The sequence below is a fragment of the Protomyctophum parallelum genome, assembly GCF_964188405.1.
Source record: "Protomyctophum parallelum genome assembly, chromosome: 5".
Taxonomy (NCBI): Eukaryota; Metazoa; Chordata; class Actinopteri; order Myctophiformes; family Myctophidae; genus Protomyctophum; species Protomyctophum parallelum.
In genome coordinates this window covers 20,879,405-20,905,295 of record NC_139702.1, presented here as the reverse complement: position 1 = coordinate 20,905,295, position 25,891 = coordinate 20,879,405, and the positions used below count along the sequence as shown (strand labels likewise).

The 25,891-nt window shown below is 41.8% G+C and overlaps 3 protein-coding genes across 4 annotated transcripts; 2 read left to right on the top strand and 1 right to left on the bottom strand.

Moving 5' to 3' along the window:
- The first annotated feature begins 849 nt into the window (after positions 1-849).
- p4hb (prolyl 4-hydroxylase, beta polypeptide) lies at positions 850-18,041 on the top strand. Of its 2 annotated transcripts, XM_083764928.1 has the most exons (12): positions 850-1,182; positions 2,806-3,012; positions 4,825-4,958; positions 5,159-5,296; positions 7,505-7,609; positions 7,779-7,904; positions 9,233-9,433; positions 9,673-9,793; positions 11,033-11,214; positions 14,621-14,728; positions 16,493-16,575; positions 16,771-18,041. In XM_083764928.1, the coding sequence occupies exons 1-11, from the start codon at positions 1,044-1,046 to the stop codon at positions 16,556-16,558; spliced, it is 1,527 nt and encodes a 508-aa protein (XP_083621054.1). In that variant the 5' UTR covers positions 850-1,043; the 3' UTR covers positions 16,559-16,575; positions 16,771-18,041. The 2 variants fall into 2 exon arrangements, with proteins under 2 accessions (XP_083621054.1, XP_083621053.1); XM_083764927.1 differs by having other exon boundaries at positions 16,493-18,041.
- Positions 18,042-18,579: 538 nt separating this feature from the next.
- On the top strand, positions 18,580-20,316 carry ppp1r27b (protein phosphatase 1, regulatory subunit 27b). Its single transcript, XM_083765133.1, has 3 exons — positions 18,580-19,009; positions 19,196-19,346; positions 19,801-20,316. Exons 1-3 carry the CDS (start codon positions 18,748-18,750, stop codon positions 19,922-19,924), a joined length of 537 nt encoding a protein of 178 aa, XP_083621259.1. The 5' UTR covers positions 18,580-18,747; the 3' UTR covers positions 19,925-20,316.
- A 504-nt stretch (positions 20,317-20,820) lies between these two features.
- anapc11 (APC11 anaphase promoting complex subunit 11 homolog (yeast)) lies at positions 20,821-25,756 on the bottom strand. The gene is made up of 2 exons (XM_083765343.1): positions 25,605-25,756; positions 20,821-22,175 (listed from the first exon to the last, which is right to left on the bottom strand). Exons 1-2 carry the CDS (start codon positions 25,711-25,713, stop codon positions 22,030-22,032), a joined length of 255 nt encoding a protein of 84 aa, XP_083621469.1. The 5' UTR covers positions 25,714-25,756; the 3' UTR covers positions 20,821-22,029.
- Between the last annotated feature and the right edge of the window lie 135 nt (positions 25,757-25,891).

Here is a 25,891-nt window from a genome sequence, read left to right as displayed (position 1 = left end):
GTGTGTGTGTGTGTGTGTGTGTGTGTGTGTGTGTGTGTGTGTGTGTGTGTGTGTGTGTGTGTGTGTGTGTGTGTGCGCGCGCATGCATGCACGCACACATGGGCGTTGGGGACTTCAATATGAAAATGACAGTGGTTGGCCTTTTTGTGGATTTGATTGCATTTCTAAACTGAAGTTGTTGTAGGGCAAGGCCTTTTTGTGCTGTAGCCATAGTGTGTTGTAGCACAGTGGATGTACAAGCAGGTCAGGTGCATGGTTTCAGAGAACTGGGAGGGTAGGGGAGAATTTCTATCCTGCAGTGGGATTCACCCAGCTGATGGTTGATCAGGGCTCGGGGGGGGGGGGGATTTGGTGCTGTTAGGGGTTGTTAAGTAAGTGTCTTTCTCTTACTCAGGGACACACTTTGCCTGTTGGTGGTGGTTCTTCTTAAAGTGTGGTCGAAATGGTCCAGCTGGGGCTGTGGCCCCAAGGCCCAGGGGTCTTTGACAGAGTTCCAGCCAGGAATCAACAAACAGCTAAATCAGTTAATATAGAATAGCTTCAAATTCAGTTTAACCACATTTTTATAGCCTACACTTTGGGAACCACTGTCTCAGAAAACTGATGGCCCAAAAGAAGGGGAAAAGAACAATCGTACGAATACGATTCGTACTGTCATTTCAATTATACATTATACTAGGCATGTAAAAACACTACAAAACCTCTCCAACAAGACAGCGGTGAAGTTGTTGGTGTTGCACAGAGTGAAAGGAGGTTGGTGTCTGTGTGCATCATTCACTTCCAGGTCTGCTCGCTCGTCGTCCAGTCACATTTCAACACGAACAGCTTTCGACCTGATAAAGGCGCATGCGCTCTACCGCCGGCCCCTTCTTGCGCGCAATGCCACGTTAGTAGCAGTAGACACAACAACACAACGACGCGTCTATTGCCACTTTAAAACCGACACAACGCCGATTCTTTACGGTGTTTCAGCTCGAACGGAGGACGCCTGTGTCTACACATCCACTGTCTGTCTAGTCAGAGAAGCTTCTGGTCGGTAAACTATGTTGAAGTTTGTGCTACTCTGCACGCTGGCTGTGGCCAGCAGGGCTGATGTCGGCGAGGAAGATGATGTCCTGGTGCTGAAGAAAAGTAACTTCGACGAGGCGCTGAAGGCTCACCCCGACATTCTGGTGGAATTCTGTAAGTCACAAAAACACTCGTAACGCGTTAAAACGGGATAGTTTCGCGTTGCATTTGGGTGTCTGCTTTGGGAGATTCTTCTGGGATGGCTAGTATTGAGCGTTAGCCGAGTTCACCTAGCTGCAAACTTTGACATGCCGATTCATGACAAGTTACACTGTTACAACCGCTGTGCTGCTAATGGTTGTAATGTTACATTGTTTCCACATTGTGTGTTTGCAGCAGCAACATTGTAGTCACATACTGCAGCTGCTGTATCAGCATCATGCATGGCTCAAACGTATGGAACAGGATGATGGCTCTCAAGTTAGATCAGCTAGGCTAATGTTGGCTACCTTGAATGTCTCACCCACTGTTAAGCTGTTAACCTAGTAGTGTATTGAGCATCATGCTGAAATTCGGAATTATAGCTAATCGTCAACGTAACTACAGTTATCGCAACCATTTCAACTGTACTTTTGGAGGTAAAAATACGTATTTTTCGAACATCCATACTACTAGCAAAGCACAAGATTTCTGTTCACTTTGTGCTGGAATGCTTGTGTGTCATATGAAACACTGTCGTGTTGGGTTAATGTGCGTGTAAGTCGGGTAATTCATGGTTAATGCTAGTAGTGGTCATGTATTTGATAGGCGTGTCATGATCTGCCAGTGGGTTTTAACTTTTAACATGACGTGTGGGTTTCGATTATTGGATGTGGCAATTGTGGTTTCCTGGTTTTTATTTTGTCACTGCTCGGTGCACCTTCTAAATACGCGTTTTTTGTACTGGGGACGTGTAGTGTAGGCTACGTGTGTTTTTTTGTGTGCAGTTCTTCTCTTTAAGTTATGGCTGGTGTTTTTCCCTCTAGAGGGCACTTTATTTGATGGGACCGTTTCAGTACGCTACGGGCCCATCCCGCGGCACTGGTGTCAAACTATTGACCTATTCATTAGCTGAATGACAAGACGTGGGCCAGTCAGACTGCCCCACGATTAGAATCCTCCAATGTGGTGGAATGTGGGAGGGTGAAAACCTTTGTTTGACCAATGACCACGTCTTTTATTACCTGGGCGGGACCTTTTGGGGTTGGATGAGGTTCTAAGTTGACGTGTACTATGCAAGATTGCAAGTTCACCTGTCTGTCTTTGTTGATTCGAATGGGAAGTTTTGTACTGTGGAAATGATTTACATATTGCCAGAAGACTGATTGTGTGGATAGTGGATAGGGAAATTACTATTAGACTTTGACCATCCAACAGTGCACAATGGCTTCTTAATAATTTTTTCCCAGCTACTGCATGCAATGTTGCAAGCATTAACTGACCCACACAAGAATGGTAGCTTATTGTTTTTTGTTTATTTAGAATAAACAAAATAAATAATATTGTTTAGAATTTGGCAGTCAAATTATTATTATTAAATGTTTCCTATAAATCCCACCTTATGTTTGCATATATTTTAATATTTGTTAGAAGAGGGCATTGTCCTATTACTGCTCTTCATAATGAATGTATTATACTTGTTCCTTGGTTAGTTTTATCAAGTTCAAATCGACAAATTCATGAATTTGGGCTCCTGGCAGTCATTCAAAGCTTACTGTACTACAGTATGTTAATTCCAGTCTTCTGTTCTCTACTCAGATGCCCCATGGTGTGGTCACTGCAAAGCTCTGGTCCCGGAGTATGCCAAGGCAGCTGGCATGCTGAAGGCAGATGGTTCAGGGATCCGCCTGGGTAAGGTGGACGCCACAGAAGAGACAGAGCTGGCCCAGGAGTACGGGGTCCGGGGATACCCAACCATCAAGTTCTTCAAGGGAGGAGAAAAGGAGTCGCCCAAAGAGTACTCTGGTGAGCTTTGGCGTTGTCTTGGCATATATCTGCCTCCTTTGGACAACCTAGATAATAATGACGTTCAATGTTCATTGGAGTATAATTATTTGTCTTATGTACTCCATTTTGGTCAGTTGGACACTTGCCAAGAATTGTCTTGCAAGAATATAATCTTTCCCTGTATAGTATGATACAGTTGATAGTTGACTTTGAAATGTCTGTGTAAGTCTCTGTACAGTTCATTCTATCTTGGTTTCCCCTATTATAATAACTCGCAGTAACTTGAGCCCTCTCTTAATCTCCATATCAAACAATATTTGTCCTCTGGAAACACCTCCAAGAATGGGAGTGTTTTGAGCAGTTAATGTCAACTTGGATAATTGCTTTCTTTTGTCAATTGTGTGGATATGATCTATTATACCTTTCTGCAGACTGGTGTAGCCAGTCTTAATGGCTTCCCTTTATCCTGGTAATGTGACTCCCATAACAGCATAATTAGTAATTGGACCAATGAGCTCATGACTTTGGCCTCACATGACTGTGATGAAATGGAGGGGGTTCACACGTTCCTCCCATGCGGGCTCCCTCAGCCCAGCTGTGCGATGTGCCGTTTCTCACGTCCCCTGTTCCCTCTTCGTCTGGCTGCTGTTTTATGACTAGAAAAGGAGGCGGAGGCAGAATTTTGGGAAGTCACATAGTGGAGACTGCCCTGAGTCTGACTCCCTGCCAGTACACTAGTGCTCTGCTACTCGGGGCTAAAAGAAGTGCACTCAACAAACCACAGGCAGAAGCCCTTAGGCAGCTGTCGCTGGTGTTATCTTTAGGGGCCGCAGTAGCAATGCTGCTACCCTGCTGTCTGCATGTCTAATTATCTATTATTTAAATGTTATGTAGGTCTATCTTATTATAGAAACCCACAAAATAAATAAAAAATTCTGTAGTTCAGCATGAAAGGTTATGTAAAAAAGGTCATCTGGACATAACATAATTTTTTTTAAACATTGATTTAGAATAAGATTTGTATTTGTAATTTTACCATGATTGTTGTTTTTTTCTCATTCAATTTTTATTTTTTAGATCAAACAAAACATAATCATTTCAAAGCATACGACCATGATTGTTAATGTTTTTACCTAAAAGCTTAACATTATGTTAGCTTTGGGTTAAACGATGTATCGCGGATGTGCCTCTTAATTTCTATAATCAAGCTGACCACAGTAAAAGCAGTGTACACATTTACTTAAACATTGTTTTCACTGAGACACTGTTTTCACTGTGGTTAGTTTAACCTCTACTGGTGAAGTATGAGCCATCCAGGCTCATACTAAATAACATACAGAACATGGTAAAGTAAATGGCACCAAAACAATTATGAATGAAGACCAAACATTATTAAAATTATTGTCTCTGCAAAATTACACAAGATTAGGGCCGTGAGGATTACAAATTTAAGCTCACGATTAATTGCCGCACAGATAATTCCAATTAATTTAATTGTGTTTTTTAACTTTGCACAGGGCAGATATGACAAATAACTTAATTATTCAAAGAAATCACTGACGCATTTAATATCTTTTAATATGCTTCAATATATCGGAAATGCAACTTGTAAGCTTTTTTCAACATGGAAATGATTGACGATTAGACAAAAATAATTGTGATTATCTCATAATTGACGATTATGTAATAGTTGTGGCGGCAGTTGTTCAGAACACTTTCACGTAAATTTGATTTCAAATAAAGCCAGTTAAGCCTTGATCTGCATTGGCTTTGAATAATAAGTGACCTGTAACTGCGACTTCTGTAAATATGTCTTTTATTTTGTTGCAGCTGGCAGGCAGGCTGATGACATCGTCAACTGGCTTAAGAAGCGCACAGGCCCAGCTGTTGCCACCCTGTCAGAGGTCACGCAGGCGGAGTCTCTGATCGCTGACAACGAGGTGGCAGTCATTGGTTTCTTCAAGGTGAGTTATAGAGTTTGGCCTGTCTTTTTTCTTTTTTTTTTTCTGGAGAAAATAAATCTATATCAGTGGTGCTCAAACGTTTATATGTGAAAGACCCCAACATTTATTCGTCCGCTGTCCGCTGATCCCCATGATGGGGAGTTAGTGGTACTTTTTCCACCACTGAGTGTGAGTTGTATATATATTTGTCTCTGCTGTAGGATCCTGAATCTGAGGATGCGAAGGCCTTCATTAAAGCAGCAGAATCTGTTGATGAAATTCCATTTGGGATGACCTCTGATGATGCACTGTACACAAAGTTTGAGGTGTCCAAGGACAGTGTTGTCCTCTTCAAGAAGGTAACCATGAATGAACTGAATGCTCAGTTAGTTCCATCTCTTTATTGCCTCAGGGGGGGGGGGGGGGAGATACATTTTGCCAGATTAAGCAGAAATGCACAGATGGAAGTATTTGTAAACCAAATTACTTGCCAAAAACGTGACTATCCTGCACGTTTTTGGTGGTCTTATTGGCAAGACTCAAGCATGCAAGACCCCACATGACTATGAGCATGTAACGGAGATTTTTGATGACAGCTTGATGACTTGAGAGGCCACATATCAGCCAGGTAAGGTGATCCTTAACCCTGCAGCAGTACTCTTCTGCCATTTGGACTTCTCTAGGCTATGTGGTCTTTCACGGCTGTAGACATAGGCTCACATTTAAGTTTAGCTCATGAAGTAATTACCCATATAGCTAACTTAAATGTTAGATTTTTAAGATTTGTTTTTGGCTTTTGTGCCTTTATTGATAGTTACAGTGAAGGAAAGAGGGGAGAGACATGCAGCAAAGGATGCAGCATGAACGGGACTCGAACATGTGACGCTCGGTCAGGCCAGAGCCTATATGTGGCAGGCCAGCGGGCTCCCCGGATTAATGTATTTTTAATGGCCCCCACCAAATGACCGGAACTACTAAATATTCACCAAAACCACACCTCCCACCACGGGACTCGGGCAATCAAATATCTTTTCAACCACTAATTATATTAATGGCAAGTATTTCCTACAGCTTTAAGTCCAAACATCTCAACTAACCCTTTAGTAATACTTTGTAACGTTTTTGATAAAACTGGTTCAATTTGATATATTTTGACTGGCAAAAGTTTCACAACACCCCATTACATTAATTTCACCCCCAAAAGCTCAAAATATTTTCTATTGAAAGTGGACAGGGCAGAAACGGAAATGCACTAGTTTCCTTTACAACCCATAACTATCGTGGTGCATGGTCCATGCACCTGGACCATGCCACATAAACCAGGGGCGCCCGCTGGTCCAGGTGCATGCCACATGGAGGCTTTGGCCTATATGTTCGAGTCCCGTTAATGACGACCTTTGCTGCATGTCTTTCCCCTTCTCTCTCTCCCTCTTTCCTGTCTCTCTTCACTTGATACTATCAATAAAGCCTAAAACAAAGCTTTTAAAAAGCCAGTATAAGGCAACAAAAAGCACACTGATTTGTTTTGATTGTGGGCTTCCTGTGAAATGCATATGGCATTCTGGAAAATAACGGTAGTGACTACTAGTGACCAGCAGATGGTATTGAAATTCAAAAATAACAGTTAAGGTCCCTGCACACTGAGCACGTTTTTCGGATTTTTAGCTGCGTTTCTCCATCGGTTTTCCGAAAAACGCGTCCAGTATGCAACCACATATTTAACTAAATCACTCCCACCAAACATTTATTCCCCCCTTCTTTTTTATTTTGTTAAGTTTCTCACTATAGATGCATTTAGTCCACTGTGTTGTTTTGTTACTTTTGACGTTGAAGGACCCTTTGCCGGCAATGTGTAGTAGGCGGCTAATTGGGCCTGATGAAAAATTTAAATACTACTGATACGCGCACGTTGCACACCAAGATTTTGTGCTTTTTAAAAGCTATTTAGGCCTATAGATGACATTAATGTTTTCCCGCATTATTTTTCCTGTAGTATATCCGATATTAATATTATATTTGATTGACCCAAACTCTAATGAGAATGATCTCTATAATACCTGTAGTTCTATACATGATCTCTTTAGCACCTGGACTGATACTGATACTCTTACCACAGCCATTGCCTGGCAACAGAGCCTTGTTTATAACCCTACCCTGACACAAACCGCAATGATGTGTGTTACATGCCAATATTTAAAGTAAACAGTCCAGTCACTTGTTTATGACTTTAGTTGCTGTTTGGGCTTAAGTTCCATAGCTGTGTTCAATCTCTGAAAGGGTGACACTTGACCGCTTGGTCCCCACCCACCCCTTCTTCTGGTTTTGTGCCAGCTTGGGCTGCCAGGCACACCTCCATCGCCGCTATTCTTAATGCCCATTGCCCAATATCACTAAATTAGGATTCTGGGTCTTTCTTCAACTCTGTATTACCATGATTTGAAGTTGCTTGTTGAGTAAATCTGTGTTGGGAGGGAGTTCAACTGAGGTAGAGCAAACTGCACCTGCTCAGTTGCTATTTGTTGACAGATATCTGATTCCATCTCCAAATATGTTGTTTACCTCCACAGTTTGATGAGGGCCGTAACACCTTTGATGGAGAGCTTACCAAAACCGACCTCCTGGCCTTCATTAAATCTAACCAGCTTCCTCTGGTTATTGAGTTCACGGAACAGGTAAGTTATTAATAACCATGTACGCAACATTAACGGAACACATAAAACTGTCAGTCACCGGGTGTTCATTACTACAAAATAATAAGAAGAATGTGTTCCCGTTTCCCAATTTAATTGCTCTCCAAATCGTGTGAAACTAATTTGTTTTTGTTTTTCCCCCTCCCTCTAGACTGCCCCTAAAATCTTCGGTGGAGAAATCAAATCCCACATCCTTATGTTTGTGCCAAAGGGTTCTTCTGACTTCCAGGACAAAATGGACCAATTCAAGAAGGCAGCAGAAGGCTTCAAGGGCAAGGTGGGTGTACTGTAATTAATGTTGACTGGTTAGACATGGTTGTCATGTGACAAATAAAGGTGTTGCATGCATTCATTATAGGGAGGATCAAATGAGACTCTGTTCTAGTGAGCAGAAAGAATCAATATTAAGCAGACTTGGCAACCTGACTGTAGAAAGTAACAGTACAGTAAAGAACCTGGGGGTTATTATTGATTCCGAATTGAATTTTAATTCACACATTAATCATGTTACCAAGATTGCCTTTTTTCACCTTAGAAATATTGCACGAATCAGAGCCTATGTGTCCTTGGACGATGCAAAAACGCTAATCCACGCCTTTGTTTTTTCTCGGCTTGATTACTGCAATGCACTTTTTTCAGGACTGCCTAAGAAAACAACTGACAGATTACAACTTGTCCAAAATGCAGCAGCCAGAGTTTTAACTAGAACTAAGATGAGAGAACATATTACTCCAGTTTTGGCATCACTGCACTGGCTTCCGGTTGTTTTTAGGATTGATTTTAAAATTATTTTACTTGTCTATAAAGCTCTCAATGGTCTCGCACCTTCCTACCTACATGACTGCCTGCCTAAATATGTCCCAAACCGCCCCCTAAGGTCTTCCACCGCCGGCCTGCTCGCTTTGCCCAAAAAAATGGCAACAAAAAAATACGGGGAAGCAGCTTTTTGCTTCTACGGGCTGTCGGCATGGAACAAGCTCCCACTGTACCTTCGTCAGGCAGCCTCTGTAGACATTTTTAAAGCTCAGCTCAAGACCCACTTCTACAACATTGCCTTTAATTGATCTTTTATTTTTTATTTTTTATGTCCTCACTGTACTGCATTACTGCTTGTTTTTTAATGTCGTTGCCTTGCTTTTCTTTTATTCTCCATTGTTCTGTAAAGCACTTTGAGCTGCATTTCATGTCATGAAAGGTGCTATACAAATAAAGTTTTATTATTATTATTAAACTATATAAAGGCAGGGGCTGAACTTCAAATGTTTGCACACTTTAGCTCCCTTCAGTTAATTACAAATAGAGGTTTTAAAGGCAACTTTGTCTTCGGTGCATTCATTACAGAGAATAAGAAGAGTTATGGTTCACCAGTTTAGATGAAGGCTTAATTAATTTGACTGGGAGGGGAAAAATCATTATTTGGAGCATGTCACTCAATATTTGGCAGTGGATCTAGTCTAAAAATGAATTGTATGAATCAAGGGCACGTACACCATCAGCCTACCATTGGTAGGGAAGAAGTTTCCTGTGTTGCATTTTAAAATGGCAGTTATCCAAATTTCTAATGGTACTACTCTGACTTAACCTTGTAAAATGTGTCTGTTCCAGATCCTGTTCATCTTCATTGACAGTGACGTGGATGACAACCAGCGCATCCTGGAGTTCTTCGGCCTGAAGAAAGAGGAATGCCCCGCCATCCGTCTTATCACCCTGGAAGATGAGATGACAAAGTACAGGCCAGAGAATGAGGACATTACTGCTGAGAGCATTATTGCATTCTGCACACTATTCACAGAGGGCAAACTAAAGGTAAAAACAAGAGCAGGCTAACACATCTGTAAGATGGTGTTCATTCTATTACTGAATAGTAAGTCTTTTGAGAGTGTCTCTCAGTGGCTTTACATGACTGATCTATTGACATTCTCCAAATTGGAAAAGGCTGCTGTTGTGTCACAACATAGAATGAGTTTAATTGATTTTTAAAAAGGAAAACAAATAGTTTGATTGGTGGAACCAGTCTTTTTGTTGACAATTTTCTTCTTTTACAGCCTCACCTCATGAGTCAGGATATTCCTGAAGACTGGAACAAAACCCCTGTCCATACCCTGGTGGGCAAGAACTTTGAAGAAGTTGTCTTCGATTCCAAGTTGAACGTCTTTGTAGAATTCTGTAAGAGCCTTTTCCTGTCTCTTGTATACCACTAGTTTACTCTTGACCATAAGTACTAGTAGTAGATTGAATAGCACATTGAAAACCTTAACATTTATTAGCTATTTCAGCTGGATGTATTAAAAGGTTCACCTATTATTTTCCAACACTGTTATACTCTCACTATACCTCATAAGTTGGAGACTCCAACCATCCGATTGGTTTTCCCCTACTAAGCCCCAAATACCTAAGAGGTAATGCACTGTTCAAGTTCATGCCCTGTAAACTTCCCTCCACAAATTAACGTGTTATCTAATACTTGGAGGTAGACAATGTCAAGTTAAATATCGTTCCAAATGGTAGCTCGAGGATTTCTTACCAACTGAAGGAAATTTCCATTGCTAGACATTGATATTGCCTATGATTAGTCGCTCACTGGGGGGTAGGTGCCCACACTCGTTATGCTGTGGGTACACGTGCCATGGGATTGGGCACCTGTTTTAAATGTCAACATCTTAGCTATAGCTTTCTAGCTCAATTTACAGGCATATTATAGCTTCTATTTTTATGTATGCATCAGAGTGTAAAATTAAATATAACTTGGAAGGCAAATGTTATTGGGCCTTTATTTGATAGTGACAATGGAGAGAGATGGGAAATGGCAGGAGAGAGGTGGGAAGGGCAATAGGGCTGCGGCAAGGATTAAGCCTAATTACTTTACGAGTGAGGTGATCCACCGGGGCTCTGCTTGAGATGCACAAGGACTGACAGAATTGTGATATGATTTAAAAATCACACCTGTGTGAAGTGAGGGGCGCTCTTATCATCGTACATCATCATGACGTAACGCAAACAGTAGGGGCGGCGGTGGCCTGATGGTAACCACAAGGTTGCCAGTTCGAACCCCGGCTCCCCCAGAGTTGGTGTAGAAGTGTCCTAAGTGAACCCCTAATTGCTCCTGATGTGCTGGTTGGTTCCTTGCATGGTTTCCGCCGCTATCGGGTATGAATGGGTGAATATAATGCGCACTATGTACAGTGCCTTGAATAAAGGCGCTATATAATTGGACTTGTAAGACGAAAATCGACACTAATGGCGGAATAAATCTGAAGATAGGAGTGCAACTCTAAACTGGGCTGTTATCATAAGAGATTACACATGCAGCATAGTGTCAACGCCTCTCTGGTGACTGTATCTTATCCTGCAGCTGTATCTGAAGAATGTACTTAACTACTCTTTCATTGTTTTTCTGCATTACAGATGCACCCTGGTGTGGACACTGCAAGCAGCTGGCCCCCATCTGGGACAAGCTGGGAGAAAAGTATAAAGACAGTGACAATATCGTAGTGGCCAAGATGGACTCTACAGCCAATGAAATTGAGTCGGTCAAAGTCCACAGCTTCCCCACACTTAAATTCTTCCCTGCAGGAGATGACCGCAAGGTTAGTGGCTGCTTCACTACTCATGGTTACACTTCCATCATAGTGTCTGTGTTTCTTACATTGTGTGTGTGTGGTGGTGGGGGGTGACCATTTCACTATTCGTTCCTTTTGAGTGCTGAACCTCTAACCCTGATGGTGAGATTTAATACTTGACTTTGGTCTAGTATGTCAGTATCGACACCGCTGCCTTCATGGTTTGCTCCTACATCCAGTCATCTCTCTCTTTCTCTACCACCCTTAATATTATCTGTTCTAATACCAGTAAGACGCCCTGAGGGCGAAAGGCTGAAACAACAGAGCTTCTTGATATGGCACAGTTGAGAAACGGGAGTTAAACTATTAATCTGGTGTCGATGAGGTCAGATGTAGAGTTCCTGGCCAGCTCCATACATGAAGATCACAACACTGACCTCATCAAACCCTGGATAGCCATACATGGTTTGATATACTAGAACTGCATGATGGTATGTAATGCCCATATATGGAGAGTGTCACGATGCGTGATCTCACGACGTTCCCATATATGGGCTTTACATTATTATGACATCAGGGATCTTCATATATGGGCATATCAGGGATTGTAGGTGTGACGTCACAAGGCGTAATGGACTGGCAACCATACTGTATATGGAGGCATGACCGAACGACTGACAGGTTTTGCAAGTTTTCACAGTTAGTCTAGGATCTGGCTAAGATATGTATGCACTTCATTTAGGAGAGAATATCTCAACTGTTCTTGGCTAATATGACCGCCGCGAACAACTTGGGAACTATGGCTAATTCTCTATCCGGGACAAATTGCCTGAAAATGACCACACCCTTTTAAAAATGACCACTAGTTGAAACATGGCTCTAACTTCTAAACCGTTGGAGCTACAGATTTTCTGAAATGCTCAAAATGTTCAGAATACTCATGTTTGAATACTCAATAGACCATATGCACACGGCGGTCATCTTTCCACAAGTTAATGGCAGGGTGGAAACTAGCCACAATTTGCTATTGACCGCCCATACATCTAAACAGACAAAGTCCTATCTAATTGTATTAAATTATGTCAAACTCACCAACATTGCAGCTGTACAAAAAGCTTGAATGATGCTCTTTCTATCTGCAAAGTGTTGTGAGCCACTTTATGTCAAGAAATTCCTTGCAGGGGATTTTTTGTGTCAGAGTTTGGAAGCGCTCCCTTTCAGTAACACAACATCCTGCTGCCTCCTGCATTATGTGCAAATTCAAAACAGGTGGTACGCAGGGCCGTTGAGTGATTATTCAATTAGCGCTTCCAAACGCCAATACTTCACCTGCAAGGAATTTCTTGACATAAAGTAGCTCATAACATGTCTACCGTGGATTTTTATGTGTTAACAAACACTTTGCAGATAGAAAGAGGATAATTAAAGCTTTTCGTACAGCTGCAATGTTGGTGAGTTTGACATAATTTAATACAATTAGATTGGACTATGTCGGTTTGGATGTATCGGCGGTCATTGGAAATTGTGGCTTGTTTCGACCCTGCCATTAACTTGTGGAAAGATGACCGCTGTGTGTGTGCATATGGTCTATTGAGTATTCAAACATGAGTATTCTGAACATTTTGAGCATCTCAGAAAATCTGTAGCTCTAACTTCTAGTTTAGAAGTTAGAGCCATGTTTCAACTAGCGGTCATTTTAAATGGGGTGTGGTCATTTTCAGGTATTTCGTCCCGGATAGAGAATTAGCCATAGTTCCTATTCCTAAATTGTTCGTGGCGGTCATATTAGCCAAGAACAGTTGAGATATTCTCTCCTAAATGAAGTGCATACATATTTTAGCCTGGTCCTCTACTAAGTAATCTGAGACCTTTGGTCGCAATTATATTTCCCTAGATTCAAGCTTATGCTACATACTCTCATGAGCAGTGCAAATGTTCATCAAGCTGACTGATTGTGCAAGAAGTAATGTCCAACGTATATACCGTAGTACAAAATATAATAAAAGTATGAAATTAAAGTTATGATTAAATTATGACTCACATCTGCCATGACTTGTACAAATAAACTAGTATGTATTAATGTCATTGCAAGATTGTTGCATTATCTAATATATTTTGATCTATAGAAATTTCCCCTGGTGTCATTAAGGTTTTAACTCTGCTAGTCACATGCTGAAACGTGAGCCTGCTGGCCTTGTTGGTTGGTTCACCATTGTTTGGTTTGGGCCTGTTTGATTACTTACTTTTAATACTCACTTAAGACCCTCTGCTCAAGAGTCCTCCCCAACAGACCCAATGGCACCACCTTCATTAAGGTCCTTTCAAACGGGCAGTGATTTAACACGCCTATAGTAGTATAGTTCATTTTCAATGAGATCTGCATTTGTTTTTTCTGTACGCGCGGAGAAGTCGAGGGGCAACAATGCAAGCGTATTATAGAGCATCGCAGTCCCTCCCCCTTGAGAGACCCGGAAAATAATTCCCTGTTCATTTTCCTCATAGACTTTTCAAAAAGTATTTATTTAAAGACGTTTACACCGAGGACAACTCTTGTCGTGACAAATCATGACAATAAACATAATGTTTTGGGCCGAACAAATAATTAGAAAGAAGAGAAAAACGGCAGGTTACAACACTTTTTGTCGTTTTTCTTCTTTGTAATTATTTGTTTGGTCCAAATATTGTTTGTTGTCATGATTTGTAACGACTCGAGTTGGCTTCATACGACGCTTAAAAGGTCTTTAAATAAATACTTTTTTAAATGTCTATGGGGAAATTTTATTTTGGAATTATTTCCTGGGCCTGGCGTCGTCATGAAAGGGGGCGGGACTGCGACGCTCTATTCACGTGCGAGCGGTCCTCTGAAATTGTCGTGCACGTATTGTACTCGCCAGACCTAGATTTTTTTTGCTTATTTCTTTTTTAAACACTTGCGTTGTCGCGCCCTTCTTGAGCATAACTGGAGCAGACCTGTCGTTGATCCAGGCTACAACGTCGGCGTTCATCACTGCCCATTTGAAAGGACCTTTTATCCTGAAATTCTGATGTCACTTTTATAATCTGTATACAGTACACACCCGGCCCAGTTGCACAGTTCAGCAGGTTTAATTGGGCACCTGCAACAGACTGAAAGCTTAAGGTTTAGCTCAAGGTCCTACTTGACAGAAGCATGGAATGGAACAGAACTGTAACTGGCCAAGCAGCTGTCCACCAGGCATGTTATGATCACTTGAGATTTAAAGAACCGAGTTTGCAGGCAGAGCTCTGTCTGTCATCGGCACCATTTCAAGGTCATCTGCTTTTTAACATTTGCAGTTTTTGTCTATTCAATCTGCCAAATTGGTATATTGACTCGATTGACTATAACTTTGCATTGGTTTCTGCATAAATTACATCTTTGCACATTTAATAGTAATGCCATTTTGATCAACAGGTCATTGACTACAATGGAGAGAGAACACTGGAGGGCTTCACCAAATTCCTGGAGAGTGGTGGCACAGAGGGTGGTGCACCAGCTGGAGAGGAGGAAGAAGATCTGGATGTAAGTTAACCTCTTCACTTGCACACCTTTTAATTTGAAGTGGTCCCATTGAAAAATGCAATTGAAGCCTTCACTTCTAGCCCCCAAATATTCTAGTGCCCCTTACTTCAAAACTTGCTCGGGCAAAACAAAATGTCTATCACCACAACCACGAGTTTAATGGCAGAACAGCTGACTGTCATCTGCTAATACCTGCTGGTGCTGTTTACATGGCTCTCCCCCCCCCCCCCCCCCCAATTCTATGTCCTCACTTTAGTTTGCTTCTCTATCTATACCTCTTGGGATAGACATGGGGGAATACTAGACTTGCAAATGAGGTCATACCTTTAGGATGCCGTATGGGTTACACATTCTGTGACAAGTTGCTGAATTGATTTGCACAGATGGCCCACTAAGCAGTCTACCATACCATGTCGCATGGCCTAACAACAGTTAGACCATGTTGATATTTAAGTGTTTATATATGGCACGTTGAGCCTGATTCATACTTAGTTGTGCACGTGCTGAGAATAGCTGACCTACAAGCTCACAACTTGCCGTGTGAGCTTGCACATCTGCCATTTTGGCTGTTCTTGGCGTGACACCGTTGCACGATGGAGCATGAATTAGGCTTTGTTTGTTATATATTATGAATCATCGCTTTACAACGTGCATTACATTCTTTTATATACATTCACAAACTGACTGTGTAGTTGGGGGCTTGGGGCTTAAGTGTCTTGCTCAAGAACACTTGAAGTGAAGCCAGGGGAATCGAACCGGGAGCCTTTCGATTCCCAAGCTACTCCATATAGGTAGAACCAACATGGAACTGTCCCAGACCCCAAGGCTTCCCAACCTCTCAGTAGAGCTGGTTTCAAAGACGCTTAATACATTTGATGCCTAGGACGTCCACACGTCTTATCAAATAAAACTGCAAGGCGCCTGCGACGTGTATCTATTTTGCGTCCGAGCATAGACATGGTAATGCCCGGCCTGCTTCCGATTGGCCTACCGACACTGCCTGTCTTGACTGTCCACTGAGGTGGATAGTTTGATGCGAGGTTACTCTGTGGCGTGGTGGAAAAGAATACGTAATAAGTACAGTATGATACAAGAGAACTGTACGTTTTATTTTTGTAGAAGAGGCTTTGATGGAATCATTTAACGTGTTGATTGTGTAATTTATTTGTATGTGTAAACTTGAAACATTATTGTACTGTAATTAAGGTCTATTTTCCCTTGATCTTTATCTTTTTTTAGTATAATAGTATTAGTTTACTATAATTTGATTAATACACGATAATCAACTAACACTTTATTTAGAACACACCCAAATCAAATCATAGTAAAACATACACGTGTGTTCAAACTATTATTCAATCAAAGCAAAAAGCATGAACTATATTAGTTTGCCTCTTCTACAAAAATAAAACATACAAGTTAGTTACAAGACTGCATTCTGTCGCGGGTGCCAAGCTGTCATTCTCATAACCTCGCGTCTCGGAGGACGGTCAAGACGGGCAGTGTAGGTAGGCCAATCGGAGGCAGGCGGGGTGTCTATGCTCAGAAGCAAAATAGATATACACGCCTGGGACGCGTGGGTCTTTTATAAAACGGGATCGGTAAAATCCATTTTTTGGAAGCAACTGTTGCTAGGCAGCTCCTTGCTCAGCCCCTCTCGACCCGTTTCGCATCTGCGCACACCCATTCACTTCCTTGTTTACGGGTCGACAAACCCACCTATTTTCTCTGAATCTATGCTATCCGTCCCTTTGTGCCCAACAGGATGTGGACGATGCTGAAGACCAGGAGGAGGATTCTGATGGCGAGGAAGGACATGACGAGTTATAAGAGAAGGCAAAGGAGAGGTGTGCCCCACCCCCAGCCCCTCTTACCCGAATCAAACACCAATAACACCTTCACTTCCCTGTGGACCTTCCATTTTCTGTGAACATACTACACATTTAAGTCAGTCAAGTCAGACGGCATGGGTGGCAAACCTTTTGGCCGACCACCTCAACATTCTACCTTCTAGCTAAGATGGACTTGTCTTTTCCTTCCAGGGGAAACTCAGTGGAAGGGTGCTCAATCGCTATATGGAAGACCTCAATGCCTTCTCTACCAAGATCCACATCAGCAGTTTGCCTTGTATATTTGGAACCAAATGTAAAAATGGCATTGAAATACCCCGTTTCATTTTTTTGTTTTCATGTATTGTGCTGTAAAAAATATCCCCTGCCCCTTAAAAAAAATCCCTGCCATTGTTCAGTATGGGTTGGAGGGGCTGCCAGTGTTCTTATCCCTTTGGTAGACATACTGAGGACAAGGGTTTTGTGTGGTGGTTTTGTAAAGACTAATCTCTCAGGGGACTTGGGGCCATCCATTGCTTTTTTTTGTTTGTGGTAGAGTTCACGAAAAAAACATCAAACTGAGCATGTCCTGTGTAGCACAAATGGCCCCTTGAATGCAATATTGTGCATTGGTAGCCGAGACCAATTTTCTTGGGGCTAACTGTGTTTCAACTTGTTTTTTTCATTATGCCTTCATTCCCATACTAAACATTTTCAGTTGAGGTTTCTCATTTCAGTACGGCTACTGATTTATTTTTTTAAAGGAGAAAAAAAAGTAAACGTTTGGTTAACTTTATTTAATTATCTTATTTTCACTATAAAGGTTGTTTTTGTTTTAGATCTGTCATTGTTATATTTGTACCAGTATGCCCAGCTAAATCCATTTGGTGTTGCTGGGGCTGAGTTGGCCCGTGGACACACTCTCGGACTTGGGATCTTGTGGAGACTAGAACAGTTCTGTTTGGTTGCACTGCATTCACGCCAGTAAGAGATTGTTCATGGTTACTGAAGTAGGCAGGCAGTTCCTTGGAGGAACTGTGTTTTAGGGGCCGATTTGTATGAGAGAGTGTCCATTATGTCTGAGGAGGGGGAGGGAACAGTGGAACAGCCTCACACCCTCACCTTTACTGTACCGACCTCATCCTCCTGGCTCTACCCAATGCTCCTGTCCTCAGAATGACTGTTTATTGTTTGTGTTAACATAGCTGTGATTGTAAAATGTGTGAGCGTGTGTGTGCGTGCAATCATTAGAATGGCTGTTGATTACATGTCATTGTACCTTTGTTTTTGTGGGACAAGGTTATGAATGTACTGTATGACTGACTGTTGTGTTGTGATTGGGGAGAAGAGGGTTGAGCAGAGCTGGGTAATGGGCTATGACAGCTGTACATGTGTGAGGGGAATCTCGACAAAGCATTCCATCATATTCAATTTGCTGTGGAAAAGTGAACAATGGTGGCCAAATAAACAACTGTTGGAAAAACCTTGAGTTTCATGGACTTTATTTATTTAAATAAACGATAGTATGATTACTATATGGTATATGTACCTACCAATCAATGTTATATCAAATTGTAGGACAGGACTGTCAGGAGTAGGCCTGTACAGTATAATTGTGAACACAACTTCTATAGGTTGTTCACATCAAACTTGTTCATCCTATATTAAGATTGCCTAGAGTGGGTGGACTGGGATGCACTGCTGCCCATCCACACAAACTTGGTAAGTTAACTAGTCCCAACTCCCAACGTTCCCCTTTAACCCGCCCCTTGACTTCTTGCTGTTGTAATGTATCTAGAATGGTCAACATCTAGCTATGTGAGAAAGGGAGGTTACTGTTTCCATGATTTAGATGATCTGAGTTATGTCTGGAACTTATGGCTAGCTAGTAGGAGGGCCCTATATAGGGACACTCATCTTCCAATTTGAGTTACTGGATCTGTGAGGTGACGTGTCCTAAAATAGCCCAGCTGAGAGTATATAGAGGTCTAGATAAAGTTCCTTGGCTTCAGAAGACTGCTGTTCATACTTCATACACATAACTGAATATACAGTACACTGAAGGAGAGTGCACTGATTAAAAAAACTGATCTCTCAACTGTGTTAATTAGAATAGAAACAAGCCGCTTTGAACCTAATACAGTGGAAAGAGGTTTAAAATTAACCTTGGACTTGTGAATTGGACTTGGAATGTTTGAGGAAAATCACATTTACAAAAGAAGATCAAGCTTGACTCCTGAGAAGGATTCAGCCATCTGCAAAAGAAGATCAAGCTTGACTCCTGAGAAGGATTCAGCCATCTGCAAGGACTCTGACTCGCTAAAGAAATTCAACAATGTGCGTTTCACGAATGACGTTGTCTTCCAGGACTATGTACGAGAGGGTGAGCTGGAGAGGATTGGACGCTTTATGCGATCTAGGAGAGTCAGCCTGGACACTATCTATCACTCTGGTAAGGCACCATAAATTAATATCAGGATAATTTAGTTTAGTTGTTAGCATATTTGATTATTTTCTAAATGTAATCGGTATTGGTAGGGAGTTCAGCTGACTGAATAGCAGAAAATACGAGTGACATTCCTCAACAGCATTTTTGCACAGAGCTAATGGTATTGGCATTAATTGTTATTACCATCAGGCATGGGTGCCATCCATGAGGCTGTACTGTCTGGAAACCTGGAATGTGTGAAGACACTGTTCAAGTATGGAGCTGACATCCACCAGAGAGACGAGGAAGGATGGACCCCTCTCCACATGGCCTGCAGTGATGGTTTCCCAGACATTGCCCAGTAAGCATCTCTCATTATGTATATTATGTATATAAAAAAAGCTAGACAATTCATTACTCATTTGAGTTGGACTGATATAACACAGCGGGGCAGGTAGAGACTATCATGAATCAAGGACTTATTTATAAATGGTCAGGGAAATAATTTTCGATTTTGTGCATATTTAAGATGTTTTGACTACCTCAAAAGCCCCTCCTGCACTGGTGTCCGGCCCCTCACAGGGGCCGGACACCAGTTTGGGAAGCATTGCATCAAAAGATGCACACACATTGGCTAAACCATTCTACGTCACGTGGGTAAGAGAAAGATTTAAGAAGGTGGCATATTTGGAGCATTCTTGTACCTCTTTGACCTCCCTGAAACTCGAAGTCCACTTGTCCGACACATTCTGACACAAGCAAGCAGCAGGACATGATGCCTGTTTGTCTAACCTTGGCTACTTTTTGTTTGCCAGGTACCTTCTCTCTCTGGGTGCTGACCATGAACTTGAGAATGAACGGGGGGAAAAACCGGTTGATCTAATCGACCCGGAGAATAAGAAGTTGTTGGAGCTGTTTGCCCAGGCTGACACAACCTGATGCTGTGCAGCAACGGGCCAAAGCTGACCATACTCATATTGTGAGTTTCAGTTTGAGGTCAATAACTTGCCAGCAGGAAGACTGACAGCTGGCTGCTGAGTGTATAATGAACTTTTACAAGTGGTATAGGTTTCTCCCTGGCAAGCTCCACACATTTCCTGTCATTTTCTAGCCCAATTAGCAGTTTTTCTACTTTTTATACTGTGGTGTATGAATACTAGGGGAGGATGTTTCGACAACCTTATATGTTTTACATTTTTCCATTGGGAATAATTATGTTTGTTTTGTTGTTTAAACGGTATTCTTTTCGGTTTCAAGTAAATTGTATTTATATATTTATTTTTACATTGAAGTACTTTTATACGTATCTATAAAGTTGTTTAAGAAACAAATTGCTTGGTTTTGTCTCACATTTTGTAGAACACAAAACGACTGAAAAAGCAGAAAATGAAATCACAGCCATTCTGCCAAACCATAATAGTCAAAGTAGGTTGAAAACGATACCACAAAAGCTTGACATTCTCTTGAATCATTGTAGGGAATACAATGTGTTGGTAAATTACCAATGGTAATCCCATCAATGAAAGTGTTACCGTATGTAAATTTGAATAGCAGTAGAAATACAATTCGTATACCCCCATTAGAAGTTATTTGGAATCAAATGCATTATGCACTAAATCACCAGTGCATAGGTTGGATTTACGCTCAGAACGGGTTATTCTGGTTGCCATTTTCATGCCTACCAGTAGGCTAATAAACTATAGTAGTAGGCTGCTGCTTAATTATCAAATAATTAAATACATGCTGTATCATATGGTTTATTTCATTTGGGTGTCAGCTGTAAAAATAACATAACGTCACTCTTGTGGTGTTTTTCCCCCTCCCCCTGTCCACATGTCTTCTCGTCAAGATGTAAACATTGAGAACTGTTTTTACGTGAGGGGAGATCAGAAAACATTTTCTAACGGCGAATAATAATAACACCGCCGTCAATCCAGAGCCATAGAGTAGAAGAGTTGTGATAAGTCAAAGAGATGGAAGATGGTGTACTGCTGTCAGTGACAGTGTACACACGAGCGTCACTGACAAGCAAACTTACGAACTACAGACTGGCAGCCAAGTAGCCTAGCATCCTACTAGCCTACATGTAGGCAGGAAGATGGCGCACAAATTATTCAAAATCCTAACGAACGCATCACTGCGCCCTCCCCCTATATAGGTAAACATTACTACTACACAAGGCTCTGTACATTACTACATGAAGGGGTAAATAGTAAATACAAATAAGTTTGAGAACGGGTAGAAAGTGGTCATCGAGTTGTATTGGGAAGTGTGAAAAGAAACCTGTCTCAACTGGATCCATAATTTCAGACACAAAACATCCTGGTCTTTGTCAGGCAGACAAAATGTGTTGCCTTTGGGATAGTGTGTGATTCGCATAGCTGTGATTATTATATACAATTTGTGAGTATGAGTGATAATTGGAACGGCAGTTAGCTACATGTTATTGTGCTTGCTTTGTTTGTGGGATATGATTATGAATGTACTGTGTTTGTTGTGTTGTGTTTGGATTAGGGATAAGAGGGTTGAGCAAAGGGGTAGGACAGCTGTACATGAGTAGGGGAGAGAGAGAGTAGGTAAATCCTATCAAGGGGTTGTATGAATTTGAATACCAGTAGAAAGTGATTGGTTTCCATAATGAGTAGACCCTCTGAAGCTCATTCAGCAATTAACAATGAAAGGATGCATTCAATCACCTGTATATTGTTTAGACATAAAACTCTAGAAATAAAACAACCTTTTTTATTTGTTTTATTTACATGACTGCTGTCAACTGAACGCATAATGCACAACAAATTGTTCACTGGCTGAAGCGGTACATAAGAAGAGCTACATAATTGGTAGAAAAATTCAAACAAGAACATGCCTCTGATTGCTGACTGTGACCAAATGGTTCATCAAGGTGCATTTGGGATGCTAATGTCAGGTGTGAAACAGAAACCCGTCTCGGCTGGATCCATCCAGATGTGAACACAAAACAGCAGGGCACTTTCATACTGAGTCTTTGTCAGGCAGATCAATGTGTTACTGCCTCAGAGGTAGTGTTATTCTTTGAACTTCCACTCTTGTCGACACATAGGGCACTGCTGCTGGACTTGTTGGGAGTTTAGCCATTTGAGGATACAGTGCATGTGGAAACAGTGGGAGCACTGGCCCCAGACAAGTGGACAGTCATCCCCTGGAACCTTACCTGTAACAAGAAGCATGTTATTAGATCCAGAAGTATGCACGGACTGTAAACAGTTGCATTATGTACTAATCTAATCCAACAACATAAATATTATCTTAAATTGTACAACATATTCTCTGGTGAGACGTAGGAGGGGCCCGAACAGGAGTCAACCCACAGAGCCTAGTCCTTCCATGCGCCAGAATCTGGTTCTCCCAGTCCCGGGAGAGTAGTTCTGGAGCAACGGATTGTGTGGCCTTGCTCATTCCCTGATGGACTGATCGAGGGTAGCTACTGGGACGTAGCCTGGGCACCATTTCATTTCGGTATATGATCCGAGAGGGAGCGGATGATATGGTTACGTCATGTTGTAGTATTGTTTTGTAGTCGCCACTCGCCAGACAGGATACCTTGGCGGCGGCAACTTCCTTCTTAGCTTAACTTCGTAGCCTGTAGCTTTTATTGAGAGGGAAAAGGCCGCCGCCGCCAAGGTATCCTGTCTGGCGACTACAAAACAATACTACAACATGACGTAACCATTATCATCTGCTCAAGCCCGGATCATATGGACTTTTGAAACAGAGACCAGGCTTTCCTCCGAGGCGGTGGAAAGCCTGGTGATGCGAGGTTAACTGGGACGTAAATCTGGATTTGATCAACCCCGGCTGGGTCACCTGAGTTTGGGGTGTGATGTTGGTAGACCCAAAACCCAGTTGACCTCAGGATACATCACTGAGGATACATCCCAGGTGCATCCATGTGATGTATTTTTAGTTATCAAATGGACAGCCTAATACCAATTTGGGGATCCTTGACATGGAAATGTTTTAGAACCATCGAGATACAGTAAGAAATACCAGGTAATCAACTATTCACTTCGCAATAAGGGCATTGATATTGAGCAAACAGACAGCAGCAAGATCTGTTGTGACAGGAGAAGGATGTCCAATGGAACAACCACCTTTAATAATAATAATAAACTTTATTTGTATAGCACCTTTCATACATATGGCAGGACACAAAAATATAATACAATAAAACTCAAGTAGTTAAAATGATAGAACAATGGCAAAGAACAACATTGAATATAAGAACATAAAATAAATAAAAACACCACATGCAGCAATCAGTCAGGGCAGGGCAGGGTAGGAACGTGCATAGTAAAACTCAACTAAAAGCAAGAGTGAAGAGGTGACTCTTGAGTTGAGATTTAAAAATGTCTACAGAGGGTGCGTGTCTGAGCTCGAATGGAAGTTTATTCCAGGCTGTTGGGCCGTAGAAGCAAAAAGCTGCCTCACCATATTTTTTTGTGCACATTCTTTTAGGCACTTCAAGTAGGCCCGCATTGGAGGACCTGAGGGGGCGGTTAGGGACATATCTAGGTAGGCAGTCACGGAGGTACGGAGGTGCGAGACCATTGAGAGCTTTATAGACAAGTAAAATCATTTTAAAATCAATCCTAAAAACAACCGGAAGCCAGTGCAGTGATGCCAAAACTGGAGTAATATGTTCTCTCATCTTAGTTCTAGTTAAAACTCTAGCTGCTGCATTTTGGACAAGTTGTAATCTGTCAGTCGTTTTCTTAGGCAGTCCTGAAAAGAGTGCATTGCAGTAGTCAAGCCGAGAAAAAACAAAGGCGTGGATTAGCGTTTTTGCAAGTACAAATAGGCTCTGATTCGTGCAATATTTCTAAGGTGAAAAAAGGCAATCTTGGTAACATGATTAATGTGTGAATTAAAATTCAATTCAGAATCAATAATAACCCCCAGGTTCTTTACTGTACTGTTACTTTCTACAGTCAGGTTGCCAAGTCTGCTTATTATTGATTCTTTCTGCTCGCTAGAACCGATTATGAGAACTTCTGTCTTATCCTCATTTAGCTTGAGAAAGTTCTCACTCATCCAACATTTGATGCTAGACAGACAGGTCAACAGCGGGTCTAAAGCACAGGGATCATCTGGGGCCACAGAAAGATATAGTTGGGTATCATCAGCATAGAAATGAAAATTGACTCCGTGATTGGTAATGAGTTCGCCCAATGGCAGAATGTACAAGGAGAACAGCAGAGGACCAAGAATCGAGCCCTGTGGAACACCAGAACTGATGTCGTGTTTGTCTGAGTCAAACTCGGCTAGATTGACAAAGTAACTTCTGTTTGATAGGTAGGAGGAGAACCAGGACAGGGCCGTACCAGACAGGCCTATCCAGTGCTCCAGACGCTGTATTAAAAGGACTACTAATCATTATGTGCATATAGCCCTCCAAACAGAACCCAAATGCTACTGAAGTTTCTGACATTTGTTCGACCCAGTGCATTGGGTCCTGTTCCACGTCGTCCATGCCACCTGATTAAAACATTTACTGGCTCATGTTTACATGTTTACCGCCTCCCCGCGCTCTTTGACGATATTCTTCAGTATGAGGCTTTCTGAATATGTAAAGTTTAAGTACCCATACATGCCGCTGCGAATATCTCCTGTGGCGCGGAAGCCGTTAAGTATTTTTAATATATGTTTGCCCGATTTGGAAGCTTGGATTCTTCTTTTCCTTCCTTGTTTATTGACACCTCATTGTACCGCCTATCTGGCTAGCTAGTGGCGCTATAGCTATGACACAGCAGATCAGAGGCAGGGACGTAGCCTCACAAGCCAACCGCACACCGGGAGGCGGTACAATAAACGGTAAACAAACAAGAAGAAATAAAGCGACCAAATCGGTCAAACAAAGATTAAAAATACTTAACGGCTTCCGCGCCACAGGAGATATTCGCAGCTGGATGTATAGCTACTTAAAGTTACCGAATTCAGAATAACTCAAGGAAAATAATGGCGTCACATGCCGCGGGTCCTATTTTAGAGAGAATCTCCACTTCCGCATATAGGAATTTCCATACGAAAATACAGTAGTGAGCAGGGACCCAACGTAAAACTCAACAAATTATCAGAAAAGTTTTACGTAGGGTCCCGAAAGGGGCTAATGTGCATAGTGCATTCCTGTACTACTGGCTACCTGTATTAACAGTCAACGGTGCAACTACCTTAGAACACATTTGATGGTTATTGGCATACCAAATACCAAGTGAACGCAAACATCAAAAAGATTGTGGCTATCTTTAAGTTTACACAAGCTACCCAGACCTATTTCTTACAGCAATTTAACGTGGTTTAGCAAGCCAGTTTTCAATAGGTTTTTTTTTTTTACACATTGCTTTGCAATGTAAATAGATTAACTTTGGGGTAGCCATAGCATGGCTGATGTTGCATTAGCCCAAGGCTAATTATTAATGATAATAATATTTTCATACAACTAGACTAAATTGATGACATGACTAGGAACGCTCATGCCAGAGGTTCATGCTTACTTACCACCGTGCCATGGATTTTGCGACTACTGTACATTCTCATTTGAAACGACAAATATGAGTTATTGTTGAATTACTGATTTACTTACAATCAGGGCAGCAGCCATTGAAGGGCATTCTGCAGATTCCACAATTCTCATCGTTGGCAACCCACAGCCAGGATGCAACACCATTCCATTGTTTGATTTTTACCTTCATTTCTTTCTACTTTAGAGCAGAAAGTCTCTGCCTTCCGCAACACAAAAAGCTTCTTCTGTAAAAGACAAATGAGAACAAAAAACGTCTCCGCCTACAGGTCGGAGGACAGAAAGACAACACGGGGGACAACTGTGGCTGGTCTGTCCGCCATGATGCGCCATCTAGCGTTACCGTGTTT